Below are 25,741 nucleotides of genomic sequence, written 5' to 3'. Positions count from 1 at the left end.
TTTGTTAAAAAACAAATAAGGCACCTATCACAGTTTATTTCATTCTGAGCATAAATAGCTACATATATATTTTAACAATAAGAAAGCAAAACACAGTTGCATGTACATATATTTACAGGAATAATACCATACCAAAAAAAAAAAAAGTAAAGCAAAGTTAAGACACAACTCGTTTTGGTTGCCTCTGAATTGTTTTAAAAATTCTTAACAGCTGGACATTTCAGGTTCAGATCTAGAGGGAAATATGTCACCCCATTAAACATTTGCGGGACTTCAGTGCAACTAACCACCAATAAACTGAGATCACAACACAAACCACATCAACTTTTGGAGTCACCTCTCCTGACAAAATAAGGGTTTGTTTTAAGACGAAAGCCTTGAAAAGATAATGACCAAAGGCTTTTGTTCGTCATAATTCCTCAACTAGTTGGCAACAAGAACGTAAGGACTGAATGCACTTTGGACAAATCTATAATGCAATCCCAATTTTACTCCATTAGTAAGTAAGCCCCTTCCTAAAATTCAACTTGAAGGCATCTTCACTCTCCCTTATTAGACTTCTGTGTGTGCAACCTAAAAATTCATTTTCGGCAGCTGCCTTGCTAAATTGATGGAGAGTTGCAAGAAGCAGCTTTGCAAACTCACATCCCACATGAGGACTGTTTCACACAAAATAGGGCTTTCTCAAGTTCTTTGACTGAAGGGATTCACAAATGCAACAAAGGCCATTCTCAAAGGCAGCCTAAAAATCAGGTGCAAATCTCCCCCCCATCTCAACAATGCCATGCTTTCTGAGTGTTTAGAAAGAAATAATCTGAAATTAAAACAAAGCAAAATAGCTTAATAAACTTCACAGTGAAATACATCTTTAAGGCAAGGAAGGCTTCAGTTCACACATGACACTAAAGCTGGGTTTAGTGTTAGCTTTGCACAGAGCTGAGAATTGGAATCTTGCACGCTTTCTTTGTCCTCTGAAGGCTCACAAGTCAAGGTTAATTTCATTTTATGACGCAACTAAACTGGCTTACTGTGAACTTCAGCGGACAAAATGGTTTCAAACTCACTTTCAGTCAATGTCAAGTCGTGTCAATTTCAAGCCCTGGGCTAGTTTGTTACTCTGTTTAAGATCCTAAACTAGGATCGCTGGCTCAAATGTAATGCCAAACTACCTTCTGTATAAAAAGAAACAATGTTTTTGCTCAGTCAGGGGACAGTTGAGTATGAAGACCGAATTCCAGCCCTGATTTTGCCCCAGCCAGCTTTATGTGTGAACCAGGTCATCTAGGACCACCAGTAAAATCACATTATTTAACAAGGTCGCTGACGTTTCTCAAAAACAGTTTGCAGATTCGCCCGTTAAAAAAAGGAGGCACTTAAGATTCCCACTCTGTGGCCTTGAAGCGATTAAAACATTAAAAAAACATTTTGTTTATTATGCAGTGGTTTTAAGATGATTTAAAAACACATGAAAACCGGAGAGAAGAGAAAGCAACTTTATGCCCCCCAATCTCAACCACCTTTGCTTAAAAATAAAATGCAATTATTATCGTGAAACGTAACCTCTGAAACATAGCATTTAGGACTACAGTCAAATTGCAAATAGGGCTGCTTTAGTTTCAAACAATACAAATTTCAAGATCTCTGGTTTCTGGGTGATGAATCTACCCATTTCCAACTGGTAACACTGATGTGCTGGGAGTTTTGCAACTCATCATATATATATTTGCATGTATGTAATCAAAGCAGCCTTTAAACGAGTCCACATCAGAGGGTGTTCCAGCTTCTTTCATGTTTGGTTCAGGTCTGCAGATATCAAAACTTTAAAAGAGTCCTACAAGATCCTTAAACAACTACTTAATTTTTTTTTGCCATCTTGGAAAACAGAAAATCCTCGTTATGGCAAGAAAAAGGCATCTTGATGAGAACTTGGAAGCGTTTCAGGAGACTCCCAACCTCCAAATAAAGGTTAGGAGAAGTGTGCAGCTAGGATAATTCCAAGGATAACAGTCAAGAGAGTGACACAAATTAGAATGAACATCAGTTTCTGCAAAGAGAGGGGAAACTAGGATTAGCTCAGCCCCAAACAGTGATGCACAGATGTATAAAAACCAAAGAAGTGAATTAACAGAATAACAGAGTTGGAGGGAACTTTGGAGGTCTTTTAGTCCAACCCCCTGCTCAGGCAAGAAGCCCTATATACCATTTCAGACAAATGGTTACCCAATCTCTTCTTTAAAACTTCCAGTGATGGAGCACCCACAACTTGTGATACCAAGTCATTTTACTGTTTAATTGTTCTAATTGTCAGGAACTTTCTCTTTAATTGTCAGGTTGGTTCTCTCCTTAGTTAGTTCCCCTCCTTGTCCTGCCTTCAGCTGCTTTGGAAAATTAAAAATTAAAAATTTCCAGTGTTGGAGCATCCACAATTTCTGGAGGCAATTTGTTCTACTGATTAATTGTTCTAACCGTCAGGAAATTCCTCCTTAGTTCTAAGTTGCTTCTCTCCTTGATTAGTTTCCATTCTTGTTTCTTCTTGTCCTGCCTCATGTGCCTCGGAGAAGAGTTTGAACTCCTCCCTCTTCTTTTGTGGCAGCCCCTTAGATATTGAAACACTGCTATCATGTCCCCCCCCTAGTCCTTCTCTTCATTAAGCTAGACATACCCAATTCCTGCAACCCTTCTTCGTATCTTTTGACCTCCAGTCCGCTTCTTTGTTGCTCTTCTCTGCACCCTTTCTATTTTGGCATTTTCAAAGTGAGGTGGAATGGGGTGCAACCGACCTAAAGAGTCCTCCCCTCCCCAAAAGATCTGCAGAAATCAAGCACACCTAGATCAGGAGGAGATTACCGACTGTGATCTTAATCCTCAATCTCCCTTCATCCCATTCCCCTCTTCTATAAACTGATGTAAAAACCTCAAATGTCCACCTTCCTAGCCTCCAAAAAACAAAAACAAAAAACCCAACGGGCCCCAGGAAAGCAGGGCAAAACCAATTGGGTTTTAGACTTAGAAATATTGGCATGCAAAACAAAATATTTAAGTGACAATTAGCCACTGGAGGTCTAAGTTAAAATCTGCCTTTTTTTTTTTTTTGCTCTCAGACAGGCTGGGAAGAAAGCAAGCGTACGCACAACATCGCAGTGAGAATACAGAGATTACAGTTTTAGAAAAGATTAACAGGCGAGGCCAGCCAGTCGATTAGTACTTACTGAGAAGGTAGTAGGGGCAGTTGCTCGTGGGCAGTTATCTAAGCATCACGGCACCCCAACAGACAAGCCAATTATTAGAGCCAGTAGAGCTAACAGCACCAGCACAATGGTGACAATAATCCATTTTTTCTGCCAAAGGAAAACAAGGCGATTGCCTCTGTTAAGGGTTTTATTTGAGTTTTTCTAAATGGAAATGGAGTCAGTTCTCAACAGGCACAGGGGAACCCGGATACGGCGGCTGGGCCTCAACATTGGTAGGCATCCCTCGACTTACAGCCATTCGTTTAGTGACGGCTCAAAGTTACAACAGCACTGGGGGGGAGAAGAGACTTAAGGCCGGTCCTTGCCGTTAGGACCATCACCGCATGCCCAGGTTCACCCAATCAAAATTTTGGGCGCTTGGCAACCAGGGTGTATTTATGACCGTGGCATCGTCCCAGTGTCAACCCTGGAGCTGACGGGATAGGGAGTAGAGATAGCTGGGGTTTTGTAGTCAAAACAAAATACTTTCTCTGGGGAACCAAGGACATGCTCACACCTGGTCGGAGGGAGGAGGAGTGACGTTACCAGGCAAGGGCGGGGCTTCAAACATTTCAGCAACCGGTTCTCTGCCTGGTTGCTGGGTGGGCGTGGCCAAGGTGGGCGTGGCCTAGTCGGCCTTCTGCATCACAGCGGGAGGGGGCCGCGTTTTTGCCTTCCCCAGGATCCGGAGGCTTTCCTCGAGCCTCTGTGAGGGCGAAAACTGCCTCCCATGGGCTCTGGAGGCCCCCTGGAGGCCGCAAACAGGCCCGTTTTTGGACTTCCAGAACTTCTGGGAGGCCCATTTTTTCCTCTCCCCAGGCTCCAAAGCTCTCCTCGAGCCTCTGGGGGGGCAAAAACTGCCTCTTCTAGGTTCCCAAGGCCCCCTTGGAGACCGGAAACAGGCCCGTTTCTAGGAGGCCCGTTTTTCACCCTCCTCAGGTTCCAGAGGCTCTCCTCAAGCCTCTGGGAGGGCGAAAACTGCCTCCCATGGGCTCTGGAGGCCCCCTGGAGGCCGGAAACAGGCCCGTTTCCAGCCTTCCCGAACTTCCGGGAGGCCCGTTATTCCCCGTCCGCGCAGGCCTGGGATTTGGTGGTTTGCCGAACCAGCCCTAATGTTATCAACAGGTCCGCCCGAACCTGGGCGAACCCATAGCAGCCCACCCCTGATTACCGGTCAACCGGACAGCACCTTGATTGGACCCTGTGACTGATTGTTTGGGGAGAAGGGAAAATATTTACTTTTAACTTGGGGAAAACCGTGGGAACCTTCAGAGTCGGTTTTCACCTGAACTGTGCCAATCTGTTATATCCAAATAGAACTATTTTTTTCAGGAATCTACCTGCCTCGGAGTTTTGTTCGCTATGGTGGGTGTGTTACTCGGAACCCTGACACCCAGGAGGTCACGTGATCACTATTTGCAACTTTCCCGGCTGGCTTCCGGCAAGCAAAGCCCATGGGGGAAGCTGGATCCGTGTATCGATTGCATGATTCGCTTAACAGCTGTAGAGATTCGCTTGCTAACGGTGGCCAAAAGGTCATAAAACCAGGCACGACTCGACCGCCGTGCTTAGCGACAGAAATTCTGGTTCCCATTGAAGTTGTAAAAGTCGAGGATTCTCTGGAAGGACTGCGGTGGGTAAGCAAGACAATGTCAACTCAAAAATATTTCTCTGGTCTTTTAGAGTTGCCAGGCAGAAAGGGCGTTTTCATAGATAATTTCTAGGCGACCAAAGCTTCTGGCGCACAAGATTATTACTGGAGAGCATGATTGATGACTCTTGGCTATGGATGTGTCCCATTGGAGAATATGAATTATGATACTGTTGTGGTTTGCCGGCAGCAGGTGTGGGTGGTGGAGGTCTCTGACAGCAAGGACTCGGCTGAGGGGTCTGCGGGTGATGCAGGGATGGGGCCAGGGCTATCGGAGAGTGCAGTGCTGCCTTTGGAGCTTGTGGAGGCTGGCAGCAGTGATGAAGAGGCCCCCGAGGAGCCTCTGCCCAGGGCGTGTGTGCGCAGGGCTGCTCGGAGGAAAAAGCAGCTGCAGCAGCACGGGCGACTCGGGAGTAAGGCTGCAAGGTGATGTCCCCTCCCTTAAGGGATAAAAGCCAGCCCTCAGCGGTGGGATTCTTTGCAGGAAGCAAAGAAGTTCTTGCACTTCAAGTCTTGTGGAAGTTCGGACTATCCTGGTTTGTGTTTGGAGACTTTTGGGTTTTGACTATTTCCTTGCAATTTAATCTAGTGTTCTTGGCAGCCCTGCACAACCTTGGCAAGGCTTGTCCTTATCTGGGACAATTAGTTTTTAATAGCGTTTTACTGTGAATGAACGGAATTCACAGAGAAGCATTAAAAAGGTTTTGCTTTTATCTCTGTTTGGTGTTTGTTTGCTTTGAAGGAGGCTTGGGTCAGAACAGATACACACAGGGGGTGGGGGGGAAGACCAGGGTCAAGGGTGAAATGAATGATGTGTCTCAGAGTCGGCTGCACCCAGGTAGCGCTGGCATGTTCACTCCTAACAAATCTTCTTTAAGTTGTCTGAAAGAACCGGCTAGAGACTCGTGATTTAAATGAAGGTGACTACCGGAGCCCGGACAGACAACACATGATATAAAAAACATTCAGAAAACACTGATCGGGGTTTTTTTTTCCCTACGGGGAAAAACTTACTCTACGAGCTTTACTTTGATATTTGACGGCCTTCTTGGTCTCCTCCTTGGCGTGTTCTACGTAATCCACCGCGTTCATCACGTTCTTCTCGATGCTGTTGACCATTTCGCCCTTCGGGTGAAAACCAGAGAAACACACACAACGAACAAGAAAAAAGCAGAATTTGGCCATGAATGTCACCTTGTGACGAACAGCAGAATGGAGATGATGCCCCCCCTCCCCCGTTCGAATCAAGTCAAAACGATGGGATGATTACATGAGGATGACCAACGGTTATGAGGGCATGCGCAGAAACCGAGATGGAAATGTTAGGCGGGCTTTATTTATTCGTTTAAATCAGGGGTTCCCAACCACCAGTCCGTGGACCGGTCCCGGTCCGATGGAACAAGTCCTACCGGTCACTGGCTTGCTGGCGCCGCCATCTGTTTTGATGAAAAGTGCTTCCGGTGAGCTTTTCCGGGTGAAAGCTCACCGGAAGCACTTTTTCATCAAAACAAGATGCGGCGCCCAGCTGATGTCGGTACCGGGCCGCACCATAAAAAAGGTTGGGGATACCGGGCCACGGTGTAAAAAGGTTGGGGATCACTGGTTTAAATGATAGAAATGTCAACTCGTAAAACATTCCTATGCCTGTTTTAGTAGTTGCCATTAAAAAAAAGTGGAGGGGAGGAAGGAAATCTGGAAGAGCAAGTGCAGCAGTTTAAAAGCGAAAGTACATTCCAACTCTTTATCTTTAAAAGATTGTAACTAAACTACCAGAGCTTCTGCTCGGGAATATATTTAATTGGAGAACGTGAATGATGGCATCCAGCCCGTGAACATGCTCAATTGGAGAATCTGGTTTATGAGACACCCAGGGGGAAGGGGGGAAAAGGGTCACAGGGGACTGTAAATGACTGAGTATGCCAGAGTTGGCTTCACACAGGGCAGTGCCAGCATGTCCCCTCTAATGAATCTTTTGAAGTTTGGTTCGAGAATCATGATTTAATTAGAGCGATTGCTGGATTCCTGACAGGAAGTTTAACTGGGATCCCCAGAAATCACATCCACAAGCAGGAGAGAGGAAAAACAAAAGAGAGGAAAAACAGAAAGCTGGATTGCAAAGATGAAAAGTTATTTTATTTTTGTAGAGCTTGCTCAATGCAGACATTCTAATAGGGAGTGGAAGTCCATACATCTTCACATTGTCACGGTTGGGGAAAAAAAAAACCAGTCTACATAAATTCCCCACTTGCTTGATGAGAACAGCAGGAACTAAAATGAAGCCCATTTGACTAACAATATTGAAATCTACCTCTATTAAAATGCCATGAATGTGGGTTTGATGAAGCAATTTGGTGAATGGCATGGGAAATGATGAACATATCAACAGAAGAGAGTTTATCTGGGTTGTCCTATCCATCAGCAGACATGGTTAGGCAGCAACAAACAGCAAAACGTTTAAAAAGCTCATTATAAACATTCACTCCCACACCTTTTTCAAGAAAGAAACTTAAAAGGGTCACTCATGAAAATCCAGAAGAGCAGCGTGACCCGTATGGAAACTAATTTCATCCTGTGCTAAAGTAAGCGCAGGGGAAAATTGAGATAACGTTTGAAGGGAAGCGTCCTGGGAGAAGAGAATTCGAAACTGATCTTAACACCCATATAATGGTTTCCCAAGAAATAGTCATAGCCATGAGCACTCCTGATAAATGTTTTTCAACCAGAAAATACTATATGGGATTTTTATCTGATTGATCGCCACCTAATGCATTTGGGAAGGGAGAAAAAACATCAAAAGAAGAAAGGTCATTGTCCCGATTGGCTGGATGGAAAGTCCTCTCAATTGCTCTTGGCTTTATAACAAAGACCCGCCTGCCCCAGTAAATATCATTCAGGCACTTGACTTTTATACCTGTAACTATCAAAGTATCTTGATAGTTTACACTGAAAACACAAAATGGATATTACCAAATAAACAGAACAAAAATTAAAAATTAAAACCACCCAATAATGAACAAGAACAGGTTGGATTTTTTGTTTTAAATGCTTTTAGTGAAACCAGGAAATGAAACAAACCAATCACACTGTCTTTGATTTCTAAGTCCCCCCCATTCTTACCTTGACAAGCCGCATAAAATGGTTATTTTGTCCATACTCAGCTATGAGAGACAGAAGGACTCAATTGCAGGAAAATTAGATAGACAGACAGACAGATAGATAGACAGACGACAGACAGTAGGTAGATAGACAGACAGACAGTAGTAGATAGACAGACAGACAGACAGAAAGTAGGTAGATAGACAGACAGACAGATGGTAGGTAGGTAGGTAAGTAGATAGATGAATGGATGTTAGATAGATAGATAGATAGAGATAGACAGACAGACAGATGGTAGGTAGGTAGGTAGGTAGGTAGAGACAGACAGATGGTAGGTAAGTAGGTAGACAGACAGTAGGTAGGTAGATAGACAGACAGACAAGACAAGTAGGTAGGTAGATAGATGAATGGATGTTAGATATAGACAGATATAGACGGTAGGTAGGTAGACAGATGGATGAATGGATGTTGGATGGATAGATAGATAGATAGATAGATAGATAGATAGATAGATAGATAGATAGGTAGGCAGGCAGGCAGGCAGGCAGGCAGGCAGGCAGGCAGGCAGGCAGGCAGGCATAGATGAGATCGAGATATAGATTTAGATAGAATGGTAGAACAGTAGAATGATATATAGATGAGGTAGATGAAACAGACAGATTGATTAAGGTAGGGTAGGGTAAGGTATAAGGTCAGATAAGATATAAGTAGAAATGTTTTGCAATGTTTCACAAATGACACAAATGTCATAAATGTGACGAGCCCACTGCATCCATGATTCAAGGTCTTTTACTAAAATTACCAGCTATTGCTGTTTTCTACTGACTACAGAACCGGGAAGGGTGCCACACCAGTATATCCTATTGTATATGTGATCTCCATAGCTACTAAGCTAGTAGATTTGCTTAGAACTGGGATTCTAAGGCCATTTCCTGCACGGCGAGGCCAGTCTTTTAATAAGAACAGTCATTATTCCAGCACAGTTCTACCTACAAAGCACCACCCATGTTATACTACAGGATTTAAAGACTCACCTGAACCTCCACCAGCATCGCCATGTCCATGAACATTTCATGCAATTCCTGTATGCTCGATTCCAGTTTTATAATATCTTTATGACGCGACTCGATTTCATCGACGGCTGCTCTGGTCAGTTTGGTGTCCAAAATGATCTTTGCGATGCCGGAGGAAGGAAGGGACACAAAATAAGTATGCTTATTCATTTTCTTTCGACAGAAGAGAACTTGTAGGCATTTGGGTTTTAATTCAATTTGCTTATATTGCTCCTTGAGACCCAAAAGATAAAACCTACCTCGAAGCCACTTTGATAAGGGCCCGTGGGCTAATCAACAAAGCAAACTAAACGAAACACGGAAGCCAACAAATGCAGATTGGAAATACGTACGTCCGAAGTGAAAATGGAAAGATTGCCGCTTTCCAACATGTCTTCCAGTTCTTCGTCCGTGGTGGTTTTTCCAGCTAGTGAAAAAGGACGAGAGTGTTTTTGTAAGGCACGTCATCATCCCCCTTTCCCTGGCATATTTTTCAATGCTATAACTCATTGGCAAGATGGGGCCAGTTCTTCAGAGTAGGAGAAAATGAGCAAGGAAGGACCACTCACTTATTTCCAACTGACGCCGTATCTGGTCTTTCGTACGTTCCCGGAAGACGGTTTGAGTTCCGTTATACATCGTCATCACGTCCACAAACTTCCGGGTCAACACCGAATGCTGGAAAGGGGATTTTGCACATGTTAGTTTGAGAGTTCCCTTTTGTAGCAAAGGCTGCAGACATTACTGAAACTGATAAGTCTGACACAGGGTTGCAAATGTTTATTGAAAGGAGAGATCCAATGGGTAGAAGGAATGACCTTGAGGAACAGAAGAAAGAGCCTCTACCAAGGCAACAGCTGGATAAAGGAAACCGCAGTCCAGGACAGAAATGTAATCTGAGAAAACGTCTCACACATGACTGGCCTCCCCCTTGTTCATGAAGATAAAGAGAGGGAGGGGAGGAACAGCAGCCAAACCTTCAAAACTATGTTTAAAAGGTAAAGGTTCCCCTCGCACATCCGTGCTAGTCATTTCTGGCTCTAGTGGGTGGTGCTCACCTCTGTTTCTAAGCTGAAGAGCCAGCACTGTCTCAAGATGTCTCTGTGGTCATGTGGCTCACATGACTAAATGCTGAAGGCACATGGAATGCTGTTGCCTTCCCACCAAAGGGGTCCCTATTTTTCTACTTGCACTTTTTACATGCTTTTGAACTGCTAGGTTGGCAGAATCTGGGACAAGTGACAAGAGCTCACTCAGTTACGCGGCGCTAGGGATTCGAACCGCTGAACTGCCGACCCTTCTGATCGACAAGCTCAGCGCCTTGGCCATTGAGCCACCATGTTAACATTAAGTCACCATTAAGCCACTGCGTAATGTGTTTATTGTCTGATAAACTCACAAGATTCATTTTTCTCCTCACGTACATGTATACATCCGAACTAGGCTATGTTTTTTCTCTGTCATATATGTGGGTATATACATAATTTTGTATTTATTTACTTATCTGTCATGTTTGTGTGATGTATATTGGAGGTGGTGACCCTTTAAGACAGGGGTCTCCAAACTTGGCAATTTTAAGACTTGTGGACTTCAACTCCCAGAATTCTGAGAGTTGAAATCCGTAAGTCTTAAAGTTGCCAAGTTTGGGGACCCCTGCTTTAAGAGCTCCAAATTTCATTTTCATGTATGCCGCTTAGTGACAATGAAGTTATTCTAAGTCTATTCTCTGCCTGCCTGTCTGTCTACCAGTCTACCTATCTCATTTATATAAGTGCCTTTTCAGCACCCACTCTAGTTTTTAGTCTTCCCCATAACAATAGGTCAATGATGGCCTATATCCAACAAGGCTTCTTGTTTAGACAATTCAGCAAGACCATTGTTTACTTTTTAATCAGAGCTTAGCCACCCTTTTCAATGGCACGCCGGCCACTGCAGAAGCGGAGGAAACAAAAATGGCTTACAATGCCCTTCCTCGTGGGAAGATAAGCAAATTCAAGACGCAGCCTGCAATTCTCTTCTGCGTCCTTCTCTTTGAAACCAAACAAAAGGCATCTCACGAGTTTCCTTTCTTCACCCAAGGAATTTCTAAACAATACCCCTTTCCCCAGCTGGGACTCTTTCATCTTTGATGGTGGTTTGCCAAGACTGGTTTTCATTTGCTCCAGGTACCTGTGATTTTCGTATTCGGACATCTGCTGAAGTTCGATTGATGTTCTCCTCTCGAGCTAAATTTTGTTCCATGGCTGTGAAACAGATAAAATCATCTCAGAGATGATAGTTGTTACTCCTCATCCATCCATCCGTCCATCCAGTGTTTCCCCGAAAATAAGACCCTGTCTTATATATATTTTTTGCCACCAAAACGGCACCAGGTCTTATTTTGGGGGGATGTCATCCACTTCACTTGGGTGCTTCGCCCGCGGCCTCCTTTTCGCTGTCAGAGGCCTTCAGCAACTTCTTCTGCGTCCAGCAAGGCTTTCCCGAAAACCTCTGCAGCGGATAACGGACCTTTGGATCGATCCAGAGCTTTGTTACCAGCTCCAGAGGCCTTCAGGAAAGCCTTGCCAGCCTTGCCGGCTGCAGAAGAAACGGGCCGGCAAGGCAGGTGTTGGGGTGTGTGAGGCCTGGCTACAACTGTCCAAAGGTAAGCAGTAGGGCAGCTCCACTTCCCCATCCCCACCCTAGCTTAATTTTTACCCGTCCACTCTGGAGTGGGCGGGATCTTAATTAGGGTTTATTTTGGGGGGTAGGGCTTATATTGAGCGGACGTGTAAAAATCAAGCTAGGACTTACTTTCAGGGTAGGTCGTATTTTCGGGGAAACAGGGCACATACATACATTTATATACAAATACATGCATACAAAATGAATATTTGGTACACAGAACAAGAATTCTTTCCAACTCCTTTACCGCAAGTAACTAAAGGAAGCCCCTGTACTTTCTTCCATTGAAGCCAAGAAAATATCTTCATGACATATGAGATATATTTTACATCATGGAGGGTCGCACCAGGGTTGTGTTTGACCTCGGGGGGGCTGGAGTGGGCATGGCCAGCTCCATGTCACTCATGTTGGGGGCACCAAGCACTCTGCCAGTGAAAATGGACTCTGTTTTCAGCTGCGTCAGTCTCCTTCTGCAACCCTCTGCCAGCGAAAATGGAGCTCAGAAGGGCCGCGGTCAGTCCTCCCAAGTTCCGTTTTCACTAGCAGAGGCAGTGTTTCCAGGGCAACCCCATGGGCCAGATTTAAGCACCCCACCCCGGGCCGGATCCGGATCCTGGGCCTTGAGTTTGACATCCCTGGCATAATGGAATGCAGGAAAGGCCTTGAAAGACTAGAATGAAGAGATGCTCCAAGCAAATGGTCAGACCGCAGCTGGACAACGGGTAGGGCCTTAAGCTCAGAAGGGACCCTCCTTAGTTTCTCTGGCCGTAGGGGGTGGGAAGAATTGTACTTTCAAGATTGGGGTCAACATTGTAGGGTCAATCAGACAGGAATCACAGGCAGGTGAGCTAATGCTACTTAGCTGTAAAACTACACTGACAGAATCTTGCAGGTCTGAAAGTGGAAGTGCGCACAACATAAAGTTTGGGCCAAGGTTGAGAAACACTGTATTAGATCAAATATGAAAGCAAATGCCCCTTTAGGGGGAAGGGTCTACTCACCACTTGCCTGGGGTTAGAGGATAAGCAGGGTTGGGCCTGGTTAATAATGGGAGGGGAGGGGAAAGCGATTGCCTGCATAAATTGGTGATAAATTGGGATTGGTGCTGGGAGGTAAAAGTGGAAGCAGTATGCTCCATCCCATAGTTGGGTAGACCAGGTTGCCCTGACAGACCGGTCTATCACTGGAAAAAAACACTTAATATCTCCCCTGATATAGCCGACAAAGTGAGGAGAGCCCGTGGCTTAGAGGTTAATACAGGGGTCTCCAAACTTGACAACTTTTAAGACTTGTAGACTTCAACTCTCAGAATTCCTCCTCCAGGCATGTTAGCCCAGGAATTCTGGGAGTTGACATCCACAAGTCTTAAACTTGCCAAGTTTGAAGACCCTGGGGTTAATACATCTACCTAATAGACAAGCAGCCTGGGTTTGAGTCCCAGAAAGGGTATGGCTCGCTGACGAGAGTTAAATAGCTTGAAATAGATCTATACTAGTCTCCCTTTATTTCTTTGTCTGTAAATATCAATTCAACACAATGGGATGGGAGGCACCAGCCAATAGTACAGCTAAAGACTAGACTATCAATTTTTTTTTTAAAAAAAAATCCAGAATACAACAACGAACTTTTATGCTGTCAGCAAGAAGGATGCCTGTATGAAACCACCAGGAGCCCAGATTGTACTTGGACATTTACATTCTTGGTAAATGTTGACCTTATCCTCCAAACCAAGTCACTTAATTACATATAAATTAACTAGCCCCACTGATAGTCTTGCATTAATAATGACAATTAAGATTTTTTTTTCAAACTTTCACACAGTACAAGCACACAGAAGGTGGTCCACAGAACAATCTACACAGAACTGTAGCAAAGATCTTTTTTTTCTGGCATCTTTGTAAAAATTTCTATACGGTGTTATGCTCCACTGCTTTGGCATTTTTATTTTAACTCACAGTTAGGGTATGCTCACATTTCAATTTAGCACGGATGATATTGGCTGTTTTTCTGATTTCTTTGTTCAGTTCTTCGAGTTCTTCCTTCGTTTCTTTAACAAAAGGAGAAATGGGAACTCTGCTTCAGTATGATAGAGAATGTTGCCCAAACAAAACATTACCCATGTGGATGTCCTCCTCCTATTTAATATGCAGTGATCATCATCATCTTTTAACAACCCCATAATCCCTTGTGTTTACTGGCCTGATGCCCTTCTTGTCACCAATGCGGAATTTTATTCAGCAGATAAATTCTCATTATGCCCAGAGAGAAATATTTGCCTCTGCCTAGGATCAAACTCGCAGCCTCCTAATTGTGAGGTGAGAGTTCCACCTCTAGGCCACCACACCACTCAACGATTTTCTTATATAAGATCCTGGAATTAGGGAATGTCTGAACTAGGATGGACAACATCAGGAGTCAAGAGTCCACACAAGAATCTGGTCAACCTGAAATTGGCGCTAGATAAGTCAACGGAATTCAAGAAGAATTGGACCCTAGAACATTTGTGGGAATGTAACAACTCTAGGCTGATGACTCTCTTGACTCCTCCACCAGGCTCTGTCTGTCCTTCCCTTATACATGTCACCCAAGCTCGCACCAGACTATCTTCCATGGGTGAAGAGCAAATGATGACCCTACCCAAATTTTGTCCCATGTCCCACATTCAGTTCTGATCTCCTTTTCCTTCTGCCATTGAAGGACAAAGAGTCCGAAATTCTGAAGTTGAAAAGGGTTATCCTGGTTGTGCCCTGATCAATAAATTAACTTTGGACGCTGCCTCTGTAAACTGCTTGAAATCCTGCATGGATTTCATAATAATCTTCCGGTGCTCTCGACACCAGTACAAACAAATCAAAGAAAGGATTTCCACCCACCAGCTCTTGCAACTCAAAAAAACCTGTTTCCTTTTTCCTGTCTGAAAGAATTCAGCTTTTTTTATCTCCCAGCATTCTTCGACTAGAGTTCACATGATGCATACTCTATACTCCAGCCATCGATTAGTTGACCAAAAGCAAGAATTTACAGGCAAGGATATCTCTGAGTATTACATATCCTGAAACAGAACTGCAATTTATTTATTTTTTTACTCTTTGACTGATTATTAGAGTCAGTTTGATTTAGTGGTTAAGGCACCAGGCTAGAAAATGGGAGACTGTGAGTTCTAGTCCTGCCTTATGCATGAAACCCAGATGGATGGCTTTGGGCCAATCAGCAGGAGACTGTGAGTTCTAGTCCCACCCTAGGCATGAAAGATGATTGGGTGATTTTGGGCCAATCAACTAGGAGACTGTGAGTTCTAGTTTTGCCTTAGGCATGAAAGCCAGCTGGGTGACTTTGGCCCACTCCCTCTATCAGCTCAACCCACCTAACAGGATTGTTGTGATGAGGAAAATAAGAGGAGGAGGAGGATGGGTTGGATATATTCACCGCCTTGATTTATTTGTAAAAATAATAAAGGCAGGAATACAAATAAATAGAGACATAAAATATTCCCAATATTGTAGATTCCTCTACTGAGCCACTCATCAATTCAGCAGCACAGATCCCCAGTGCTGACTTTTCCCTCTGTCCTCAGGGCGAAACAGAAAGTATTTGAACATGCAACCCCTACACAGTCCTTCAAAATTTTAAAGTGCTTTATATGTGGTAATTATAATTTCAATTCACTAAACAGGAGAACAACAGCAGTGCTATTACACTTAAAAGAAGCACAAACATCCATTTTAATGTTGAAGCTGTTCGTTTTTTTTTTAAAAAAAACTATGTTTGTCCCTTCACAACCCTCAGTCAAACAGCCGTACCAAGCACGGCTGGCATGGCTCTGGAGACCTCTGTATACTGTATTTAGCTCATTTTATTATACATGAATCCAAGAGCAGAGAGCTAAAATTAGCCGACAATTATAAGTGCTAGAGAAAACAATTTTTGGATTGGATTTTCAAAGAGGATTTTTAAAGGCTCAAGTTAGCGGGATGCAGCCTCGGTATACCATGTTTTAATTCTTCCCAATTCTTTTCTTGGAAGTAAGACTTAGCGATTTTAATGGAACGCCATTCTTCCATTCTGTGATGACTCAGGGCGTGGCACAAAAGCAACAAAGAAGTCACAAAAGTAGGTAAAGTCCCTTTAATTCCTCCAACTTGTCCCCCAATGTCCAGTTATCTTTGGCTGGAGAAAAAACTCTCCCAAGAACAGTCTTCCAAGGGAAGAAATTCAGTCGAACCCAAAGTACATATAAATTATAAATAAAAACCAACACAAACCAGACAGGGCAGGATAAGAAATTGAAGATTTCAAAAGATAACGAAGCACACACAGTTGGGAGGATGCCAGAACCCAGATAGGGCTTGACATACAAAGATAATGCATGCTTTGCTTCCAGCAAGGTGCTGTGCGCAAACGCCCTTTTTAAATCCTGTTTCTCCAGCTGCAGCTAATGAAGGGAATCAGGGCCCTTTTCTCCCCCGTAACCCACGTAACTCACGTTGCTCCCTTCTCCGTTCCTCCCTGCATGCCCTAGGATGAAGAGGGGGTGGGCCTTGATCTTCCTCTGAATGCCCAGCCGGACTGTGCCCTTCCCCAGTTTCTTCCACAGCCACCAGAGCCACACTCCCACTCCCTGTCAGCTGCTCAATCTCTCCCTCGGAATCAGGAACCATCCTTCAAGACTTTGAGTGGAATAGTATAGAAATAGTTCAAAATTTTGATTTTTTGGGTGGGGGGTGGGGGGCATATACTCATCAGAGACAACCCCCCCCCAAAAAAAATATAGCAAAATCTCAGTTTAATAGCCCAGTTAAGAGAGTGGGTGTTGTTTACTCCCAATTATCTGTTCAATGCACAGTATGTTATCCACTGGTCATTTTACGTCATTGATAGTGACTTTATGTCAACGCAACACCAATTTCATCTGTTGCCTTTGATGCTCATTGCATTGTGATCTGCTCAATTGTGGTTTTGCTGCTTTTCACACCATTCTTTGCAGTTATTCTTCTTTTAGCCAATGGGATATCCTTTGGATCTTTTGGATATATCCCTTGGATATCCTTTGGACGCCAAGCATATGAATATTGTGTGAATGGAAAATTATGCAGCACTAGGAACTGGCAAGAAATAAACCAGACTACAAAGCCAACAGAACTGAATCCTAAGTAGCAAAGTGAATGTGTTGTCTACGGTAAAATTCAGTGGTGGTATTCAGCCGGTTTACACCGGATCGGGCGAACCGGTAGCAAGAGTTTGGTGTGGGTCGCTGAACCGGTAGTAAGTTTTGGCTGGCCGTGCCCCCCACCCGGTCACCCTCCCACCTGATGCTCACGCACCCCGCCCTCCCGCCTGACATTCGCCTAAGGCATTTCTTTCTCCCCCCCCCTCCTGACAATCAGCTGTAGATACGATCAGCTGTGCCGATATTCCCCTTGCTGAGGCCCAGGAAGGCAAAAAATGGAGGGAGGAGCTCAGCTCCCCCTCCATTTTTTGCCTTCCAGAGCCCCAGAGGAGCCTTAGGGGAGCAAAAACGCCCCCCAGAGGCTTCTCCGAGGCTAGGAAGCTCCTAAAATGGAGATTGGAGGCGTGTTGCGTGCCCCTCCCGTGCTCAGTTCCTTTTCTTCCTGAGTCTTTCTTCCTAGCCTCCTCTGAGGCTAGGAAGCTCCCCAAAAACGGGTGGGGGCTGCAAAAAAGACAAAAAAGCCACGCCCTCCCAGTCACATGGCCACGCCCACAGAACTGGTAGTAAAAGTTTTTTGAATCCCACCACTGGTAAAATTATGACAATTGTGATGATTAACAACAACAACAAAAAAAGACGCTAGCTCTAACAGATGCTATAAGCCACTCACTGTGACTTTCCATGCAATGTGGAGGTTTTTAAAAAGTGTTTTTTTAAAAAACTGGAACTTTTAAAGAAGAGGTTGTACAGCCATTTGGTCTGGAATTGTAAAGGGCCTCCTGCTTGAAAAGGGGGTTGGACTAGAAAACCTCTGAGGTCCCCGCCAACTCTGTTATTCTGTCATTCTGTAACCTCAGCCACCCATATTTGAAAAGTTGCACAGAGATGGAAAAACTTACTATCTTTTGGATGCGTGGCCGAGAGGATAACACTGTGTTTCTTCCTCACTTCTTCTACAACATCTGAGATTTTTGAGATATACTTCCGAACTTCCTCAACCTTTGGAAGAGGAGAAGACAGCAATAGGTTTAAATGTACAGGTTGTTAGGACTCTGTTATAAAGGGTAGGTGGCATCCAAGGAGACTCAACCAATCAATCATAAATGCAGGCAGTCCTTGACATGCAACACTTCATTTAGTGACCGTTCAAAGTTACAACGGCGCTGAAAAAAAGGGGCTTTTTTCCACACTTACAACCCTTGCCACATCCCCAGATCAAAAAATTCAGATGCTTGGCAACTGGCTTGTATTTATGACGGCGGCAGTGTCCCCATGACACCGCTAAGCAAAGGCAGCGGCGAAGCCTTCACAACAACCGTGTCACTAACTTAAACAACTGCAGTGATTCACTTAGCAGCCACACCGAGGAAGGTCACAAAACGGGGCAAAAATTCGCTTAACAACTGGCTCGCTTAACCACAGAACTGTTGGTCTATAGAGATTCTCAGCCTTCCAGGTCATGGTTGTCCCAAAGGTGCTTTTTCAGGAGGCAATTGGGCTTTCATGTTTTTCCTTTGTTTGAAGATGTTTCGCTTCCTATCCAAGAAGCTTCTTCAGTTCTGATAGGATAGTGGGGCACTGAAGGATTGATATTCCTTGCAGACAGCTGGTCATTTGCCTCCTTTTAGAGGGCCGTTGGTGTTTCAAGTGGCCTCGACGACCCTCCAAAAGGATGCAAATGAGCGGCTGTCTTCCATTTCCCCACCATCCAGGTCAGAGCTGAAGAAGCTTCTTGGAGGAGAAGCAAAACGTCTTCAAAGACAAAACAAGGAAGTCCAATTGCCTCTGGGGGAAAAACACAGAACTTTGGGGCTCAATTGTGGTCATAAGTCGAGGACTAGCCCATAGCAAACACGATTCTGTACTTAAGGTGGAGAAAAGTTGGATGGCAACCCTGTCGTATCACCAAGCATAGAGAGCAATTTCTTGGGGGCAGACAAACATTGCGGACAGTCCCTAAATTTGTCTCTAGGAAAATCCAAGGCAAAGCTACTACAGGGTAGTCCTTGACTTACAACAGTTCATTTAGTGACCGTTTGAGGCTACGACGACGCCGGAAAAAAAAAGGGACGTAGGATCCTTTTTCGCACTTACGACCTTTAAATTCGGACGCTTGACAACTGACTCACTTTTAGGATGGTCGCAGTGTCCCAGAGTTACGCGATCCCCCCTTTTGCGACCTGGGGGGAGACCAGATTCATTTCTCAGCCGTCTTATTAACTTAAGAACTGCAGGGATTCGCGTAACCAATGTGGCTGTCAACTCATAAAATATTTCTCTGGTCTTTTTAAGAGTGGCCAACAGAAAGAGAGAAAGGGGGAGCAGTGCGGCAGCTTGGAACCCGAAACTGCATTCCACAAATGTTTTCAAAGATAGTAGACTAGGCGACTGAAGTTTCTGCCGAGCAAAATTGCCTGATTGCTGGCTCTTGGCTATGGATGTGTCCCATTGGAGAATATGAATTACGATACACCCAGAGGGCGGAGGGAAAACCAGGGTCAAGGGTGACCATGAATGATGTGTTTCACAGTCGGCTACACCCAGGCAGCATTGGCATGTTTACTCCTAATAAATCTTCTTTCAGCTTTGAAAATCTGGCTAGAGACTCATGATTTAAAATGGGGGTCACTGCCGGAGCCCTGACAGTGGCAGGAAAAGTCGTAGAACGGGGCAAAACTCACTTAACAACAAATATCTCACTTAAGCAGCAGAAATTCTGGGCTCGAATGTGATCATTGAGGACCACCTGTATTTCTCCTATTTTCCTGAGAATAGGTGCATGTTTGGAAGAAACCGAATGTTTTGGAGGCCAACTAGACCACAAAAAGAGTAAAAATTGCAGGAAGTCCTCAATTTCCATTTAGTGACCGTTCTAAGTTACATCAGCACTGAAAAAAAATAGTAACTTAGGACCATTTTTCACGCTCACCACCGTTGCAGCCTCCCCCCCACAGTCAGGTGATCAAAATTTGGACCTTTGGCAACTGACTTGTATTTATGACGGTCGCTGTGTCCCCGGGAGGTCGCGTGATTCCTCTTTTGCGACCTTCCGACAAGCCGAGTTAAAATGGGAAGCCCGATTCGCTTGGCAACTGGGTCACTCGCTTAATGCCTGCAGTGGTTAACAACTGGGGTGAGAAAGGTTGTCCCGTGTGGGGCTCAGTTGTGGCCGCATGTCGGGGATTGCACTAAGAAAGTTGCTTCCGGTGTAGATTTTTTTACCTGTAGGAAGAAGTCTTCCATGTAATGGTCGCTTTCAACGACAACTGTGGCTTCTCCATCTTCGTTTTGAGTGCGCTAAAAGAAGCAGAAACATTTTAACTGTGGGAGTGACCCCTTTCAAAAGCTACAAGTGCAGGTTAGGGGAGAAACCGAGCTCCAAAACAGTAACTGTGAGAGGGACCTTGGAGCCCTAGTGGACGATCCCTTAAACACGAGCCAGCCGTGCGCAGCAGCAGCCAAAAAAGCAAATACAACCTTTGTTAAGGTAATTCCCCTTTAGGAGAATGAGAGCATACAGGGAGACGTATAGAGAGAAGTGTTTGAATAATACACACACAGATACACAGATACACTGTACAGTAAAGGTAGGTTTTTACTTTCAGAAAGGTTTAAGCAAAGTCCAAAATAAGCAATCCAAAGTCATTCACAAGTTAAATCAGCCAGTTTTCAATCCAGGCATAATCCAAATATCAAAGTCCAGTGTCAAAAAACAGTTCAGTAACAGACTTACATTAAATCCAGTAATATCAGTCAATTAGAAGAAATGGAGGAACAGCAACACTTTCCAACAGAAGGAAACAGAGATACACTCACACTCTCTTCTGAGACTCAGACTAAACAAACCAGGTTTCTGGCTCCACCTTATGGCCGTTTGAGAAACCACACCTAATTACAGTTTTGCATTTTCTTAAAGTTACAGTTTTGAAATGTTTATCCTGGTTTATATATTTCTAACCCAAATAGCTGTTAGGTGACTCATATTCCTAACAACCCTGGCATAGAATCAAAATCACATGAAGTATTAGTAAAAGGTAAAGGTGCGTGCTAGTCGTTTCTGGCTCTAGGGGGCGGTGCTCATCTCCGTTACAAAGCCAAAGAGCCAGCGCTGTCTGAAGACGTCTCCGTGGTCATGTGGCCGGCATGACTAAATGCCGAAGGTGGACGGAACGCTGTGACCTTCCCACCAAAGGGGTCCCTATTTTTCTACTTGCATTTTTTTAACGTGTTTTCGAACTGCTAGGTTGGCAGAAGCTGCGACAAGTAACGGGAGCTCATTCGAACTGCCAAGCTGCCGACCTTTCTGATTGACAAGCTCAGCGTCTTAAGCCACTGAGCCACCGTGCAAAGCCTTAGTAAGGCCACGTCTGGAACACAGCATCCAGTTTTGGTCACCACATTACAAAAAAAGTTGTTGAGACTTTGGGAAAAGGGCAAAGAAGAGCAGCTGAGGTGATTAAGGGCCTGGAGACAAAAACATAGGAAGAACGGTTGCAGGAATTGGGTATGGCTAGAGAAAAGAAGGACTAAGGGGGACCTGATAGAAGTATTTCAGTATTTGAGGGGCTGCCCCAAAGAAGAGGGGGTCAACTTAGTCTCCAAAGCACCAGAAAGCAGGACGAGAAACAATAGATGCAAACTAATCAAAAAGAGAAGCAACCTAGAATTAAGAGAGAAACTTCCTAAATGTGAGGACAATTAACCAGTGGAACAGAAGTTGCCTTCAGAAGTTGTGGGTGCTTCATCACTGGAGGTTTTTAAGAAAAGACTGGACAGCCACTTGTCTGAAATGGTATGTAGGGTCTCCTGCTTGAGCAGGGGGCTGGACTAGAAGACCTCCAAGGTCCCTTCCAACTCTATTCTGGTAAATGATTCACGGTTATGGCTTGTAACACAAGCTAGCCTAGTAAAGATTGGGAGCTCAGCTCAACACCATCTTTTCTCCTTTGCACTAACAGCTTGTTTCCCTAATAAAATTATAATTGAGGCCTTTTCCTCCCGTTAAAATATTGGTGACAAAAATGTCATTCATGAATTCGCTGTCCTCTGCGTCTTCTCATTCTTATGACTCATTCATAAGACAAAGGAGAAGCTTTTCAAGTAGGAACAGACACACAATGGAAATATTTGTGCACCAAAAACTTTCCTAAGTGATCCTCGGAGAATAAATTAAGCTTTCTCCCCCATCAATTAAAGAAACCTTTCCTAGCTATTTCGTTAAAAGTTCAAACCTGACGCATGCCTGCTGGGAGACAAAACTTGCTAAAATCGGTGGGATGCTTTCACAATTGCACACCTTGTCCAGAATTTCACTTTGAGCTGGACACGTTTGCTTTAGAAGAACATCAATTAGAAGAAAAAACTTATCTAAACCCCAACAAGTCCTCCCATCTTTCTCAATGACCCGAGAAAGTGAATCTGGGATTTATTTATGGAGATTCTCTGTCATGCAGGTCATGGCTGTCCCAAAAGTGCTTTGTCAAAAGCCAACTGGAATTTGTTTTTCCTTGAAGACATTTCGCTTCTCATCCAGGAAGCTTCTTCAGTTCTTCTTCACTTTCAGTCAGAACTGGAGAAGCTTCTTGGATGAGAAACGAAATGTCTTCAAAGGAAAAAAACACAGAAAGTGTTTTCTTATTTTTCCCATATATGTTTTTTTTAAAGCAAGCGCGACCAACTCGCGGTGAAATTCTGAACATTGAATACAGCTCAAGGTGTGTTAATTGTTAATACATTGTGGAATCAAATATAATAACCCATTTTTCTTGTGTTGAAAGAGGTTAAGCAAAAGGCTCTTTATTCCCACCACCTTCCTTTTCCTTTTAAAGCTTCTTTGTTGCCTCAGGAAGAGATAAGAATGAGAGGAAGGAAAAACATATCACAAGCACACAGACACACTCAAATGTCCAGTTGTGACGATACCAAAAAAAAAAAAAAAAAAGTCAGAGGAATACTGATGGTGTTATTCTTGAAAATTACCTTGGACAGCACAAAATGAAAGCAACGTAAACATTCCAACAAAACTACAAGCCGCCTATCACGCATAAAAAGTTAAAACAGTAATTTTAAAAATACAATCTTTCTGGATAGCCCACATTTCTGCAGAGAATTCTTTTGCTTACATAAAAGTTAAACAGTTGAGGTTTCATGCTTTTTACCTTATTTTATTACACCAAAAGGAATCAATGCCTTTTTTTTCTCCCCGCCCCCCTTTATTCTACACTTTTCTCTCTCTTCTTCCTTTTCCTCCCCATTTTACCATTATTTTTTATTTTTCTTTATATTTTTGTATTTTATGTTTTGATAAAATTTTGACACGTTAAGTTTTTTTTCAATAAAGGGAAAAAAATCTAATTGCCAGTGTTTTCAGGGTGTGCGTGTCATCTTTTTCTCATTACGGCTTGGGAAAAGGAAGGCAGGGAAATTTCTCACATCCTCAAAAAAACCCAAAACATTATGCAGAAACGAGGCTGTATTACATATAGATGCAGGGATTCAAATGTATGCACAAATGTACTGTATCGTAGTGCTTGACTTACAACAGTTTGTTTAGTGACGGTTCAAAGTTACAAAGGCATTGAAAAAAAGCGACATGACTGTTTTTCACACTTATGACCGTTGCAGCATCCCTATGGTCACGTGATCAAAATTCAGATGCTTGGCAACGGACTCGTATTTATGATGGTTGCAAAATCCCAGGGGTCATGTGATCCCCTTTTGGCAGAGATTCACTTAACAACTGTGGCAGGAAAGGTCGTAAAATGGAGCAAAACTCACTTAAATGTCTTGCTTAACAGAAATCTTGGGCTCCATTGTGGTCTTAAGTTAAGGACTACCTGTATATACATGCAGGAACAGCTTCAAATAAATATTCTTTTAAAGGCACAATCTCTCCTTCTTTTGAGAACTCAAAGCCGGTAAAGAAGTTTGAAACTGCAATTGAAATATTAATTGGCAATGTGGACATATTAAATACAGGCACAGACCAATATCTGCACACCACTGAAGCAAGAGGCTTTCTTTAAAATAACATACACACCATTGGTGCCCAATCTCTATCACAGCCAAGGTTTTAAAACTGCTAATTTCCATCAGTCTAACACAGCTGTAAAGGACAGAAAAGGTGTTGATATTTTGTTCTGAGTTGTTTGTTCACCCTGATTCTTTGTATCTTCCCAGCAAGTAGCAAAATAAAATGCAATGTTTTCAAAACATTGGTTCACTTTACACAAATTTTTTGCTGAAAGGACAGATTGCCTCTTAATGTGACACAAAACACTTGCATTTTGTTAGGCAACTTTGCTTTGCTCCATTTTAAAATAAAGCAAACGAATGTCTTCTTTTAGGAGCAGAAAACAATGCTTCAAAAAAAAAAAAAAAGGCAAACACTTCATGCCAAAAATTTAGATTTTTTTTTTTTTTTTTTAGGAAAAGGGTTAACAAGAGGGAAGGTGATTGCCGAAATCAACCCTCAGGTAAAAAAGGCACCTCTAGCAAAATTCCTCAACCTTGAAATGGGGGGTGTTTGCTTTGCCCAGCTGTTTTTTTTTTTTTTAAGTTATTATTATTTGATTTGATTTGATTTTAACGAAAGGCTGCTCTGAGCTGAGGGCGACGAACGCCTTTGGGAGATAAATTTTAAAAAAATTCAGAAAGCTTCACTGGCACAAAAACACACCTGGGCTAGATAACGTCATGCCACCTAGGGATCGGGATGGGCGGCATATAAATTTAATTTATAAATAAAATAAAGGCGATGGGGTTGTAGAAAGCGGCTCTTCTTCTGAAGGCGTGCGACTAGCACCTCCATCGTCCTGTCTTCTCCATCCTCCGGGAGACGGAGCCCATCTCCTTTGCAACGGGCGCCTGGTTGCAGAAGGAGGCAGGGATGCTGTCGCGCATCCTTTAATTGGCCTCCCCCCCCCGTGGGGGCTGTTTCTGCCCAGGGGTCACCCTCCCTCCGCCTCCTCCTCCTCCTCCTCCTCCTCCTCAGCCTCTCACCGATGTCAGCTCGGCCAGACGGTCCCTCATCCTGGCGGGGCTTCTCCAGCCGGTTCTCCCCGGGCGTTTCTGCTGCTCCTTGCCCACCGCAGGCGGCTCCCGGCTCCGGGAGGCTCTAGCGGCGGCACAGCGCGGCCGCCGCCTCCCCGCTCGCCGATGCCAGGGCAACCACTGCCCGGCCGCCGCCCAGTGCGCAGGCGCAGGCGTCTCCTCCCGTTAGAAAGCCGAAGAACCCAGCGGGCAGAGGGACCGAGGGAGGGGTGAGGCCGCTTTACAAAGGAAGGGCGGAGCTATGCAAATTTGGAGTCTGTGTCCAAGCGAAGAGGGAGGGGCAACAGAGCTAGTGCTTGGTGGAATATCACTGAGGGACCAAAGGGAAGGGGTGGGGCCACTTACAAAGGAAGGGCGGAGCTATGCAAATTTGACGTCTGGTCCAAGTTAAGCGGGAGGGGGGAGGGAGAATGAAGATCCTATGCAGAATATTACAACAGGGACCAAGGGTGGGGCTGTGGCATTTAAAAAAAAGAAAGGGCGGAGCTATGCAAATATGTGTTCTATCCAGGCGAAGCTCATATCAATTGTGAAATGCTATAGAGATGTAGAGACCAACGGATGGGGCGTGGCCGCCTACACTAGAAAGGCGGAGCTATGCAAATTTATTATTTAGTCCAGGCCAAGAGGGTGTGGCTAAGAGACTACATTAAAATCCTTAGTAGAATATTAGAGATGCTTTTTAAAAAATTCAACATTTCAAATTTAAAAAACATGGAATGCTCATTTTATTATTTTTTAGCTTTTCTATTTTAATTCCTCTAATTTTAATCATCTTGTAGGAGGCTTTTAATTTTTTTATCATGTTGTAAGACAACCAGAGTGGCTG

The 25,741-nt window shown here is 43.9% G+C and overlaps 1 protein-coding gene across 2 annotated transcripts; it reads right to left on the bottom strand.

Moving 5' to 3' along the window:
* On the bottom strand, positions 1 to 25,147 carry STX2 (syntaxin 2). 2 transcript variants are annotated; one of them, XM_026689341.2, is made up of 10 exons: positions 24,862 to 25,147; positions 20,083 to 20,157; positions 17,760 to 17,859; positions 13,666 to 13,740; positions 11,199 to 11,272; positions 9,599 to 9,707; positions 9,383 to 9,456; positions 9,012 to 9,149; positions 5,896 to 6,006; positions 1 to 2,044 (listed from the first exon to the last, which is right to left on the bottom strand). In XM_026689341.2, exons 1-10 carry the CDS (start codon positions 24,889 to 24,891, stop codon positions 1,967 to 1,969), a joined length of 864 nt encoding a protein of 287 aa, XP_026545126.1. In that variant the 5' UTR covers positions 24,892 to 25,147; the 3' UTR covers positions 1 to 1,966. The 2 variants fall into 2 exon arrangements, with proteins under 2 accessions (XP_026545126.1, XP_087799090.1); XM_087942964.1 differs by lacking the exon at positions 1 to 2,044 and adding an exon at positions 3,181 to 3,338 and having other exon boundaries at positions 24,862 to 25,096.
* Positions 25,148 to 25,741: the final 594 nt, after the last annotated feature.

This window comes from Notechis scutatus, chromosome 13 (assembly GCF_049901735.1).
Source record: "Notechis scutatus isolate UNSWTSFEM ecotype Mainland chromosome 13, rNotScu1.2, whole genome shotgun sequence".
In the NCBI taxonomy this organism is placed as follows: domain Eukaryota; kingdom Metazoa; phylum Chordata; class Lepidosauria; order Squamata; family Elapidae; genus Notechis; species Notechis scutatus.
This window is presented reverse-complemented; position numbering and strand designations above follow the sequence as displayed.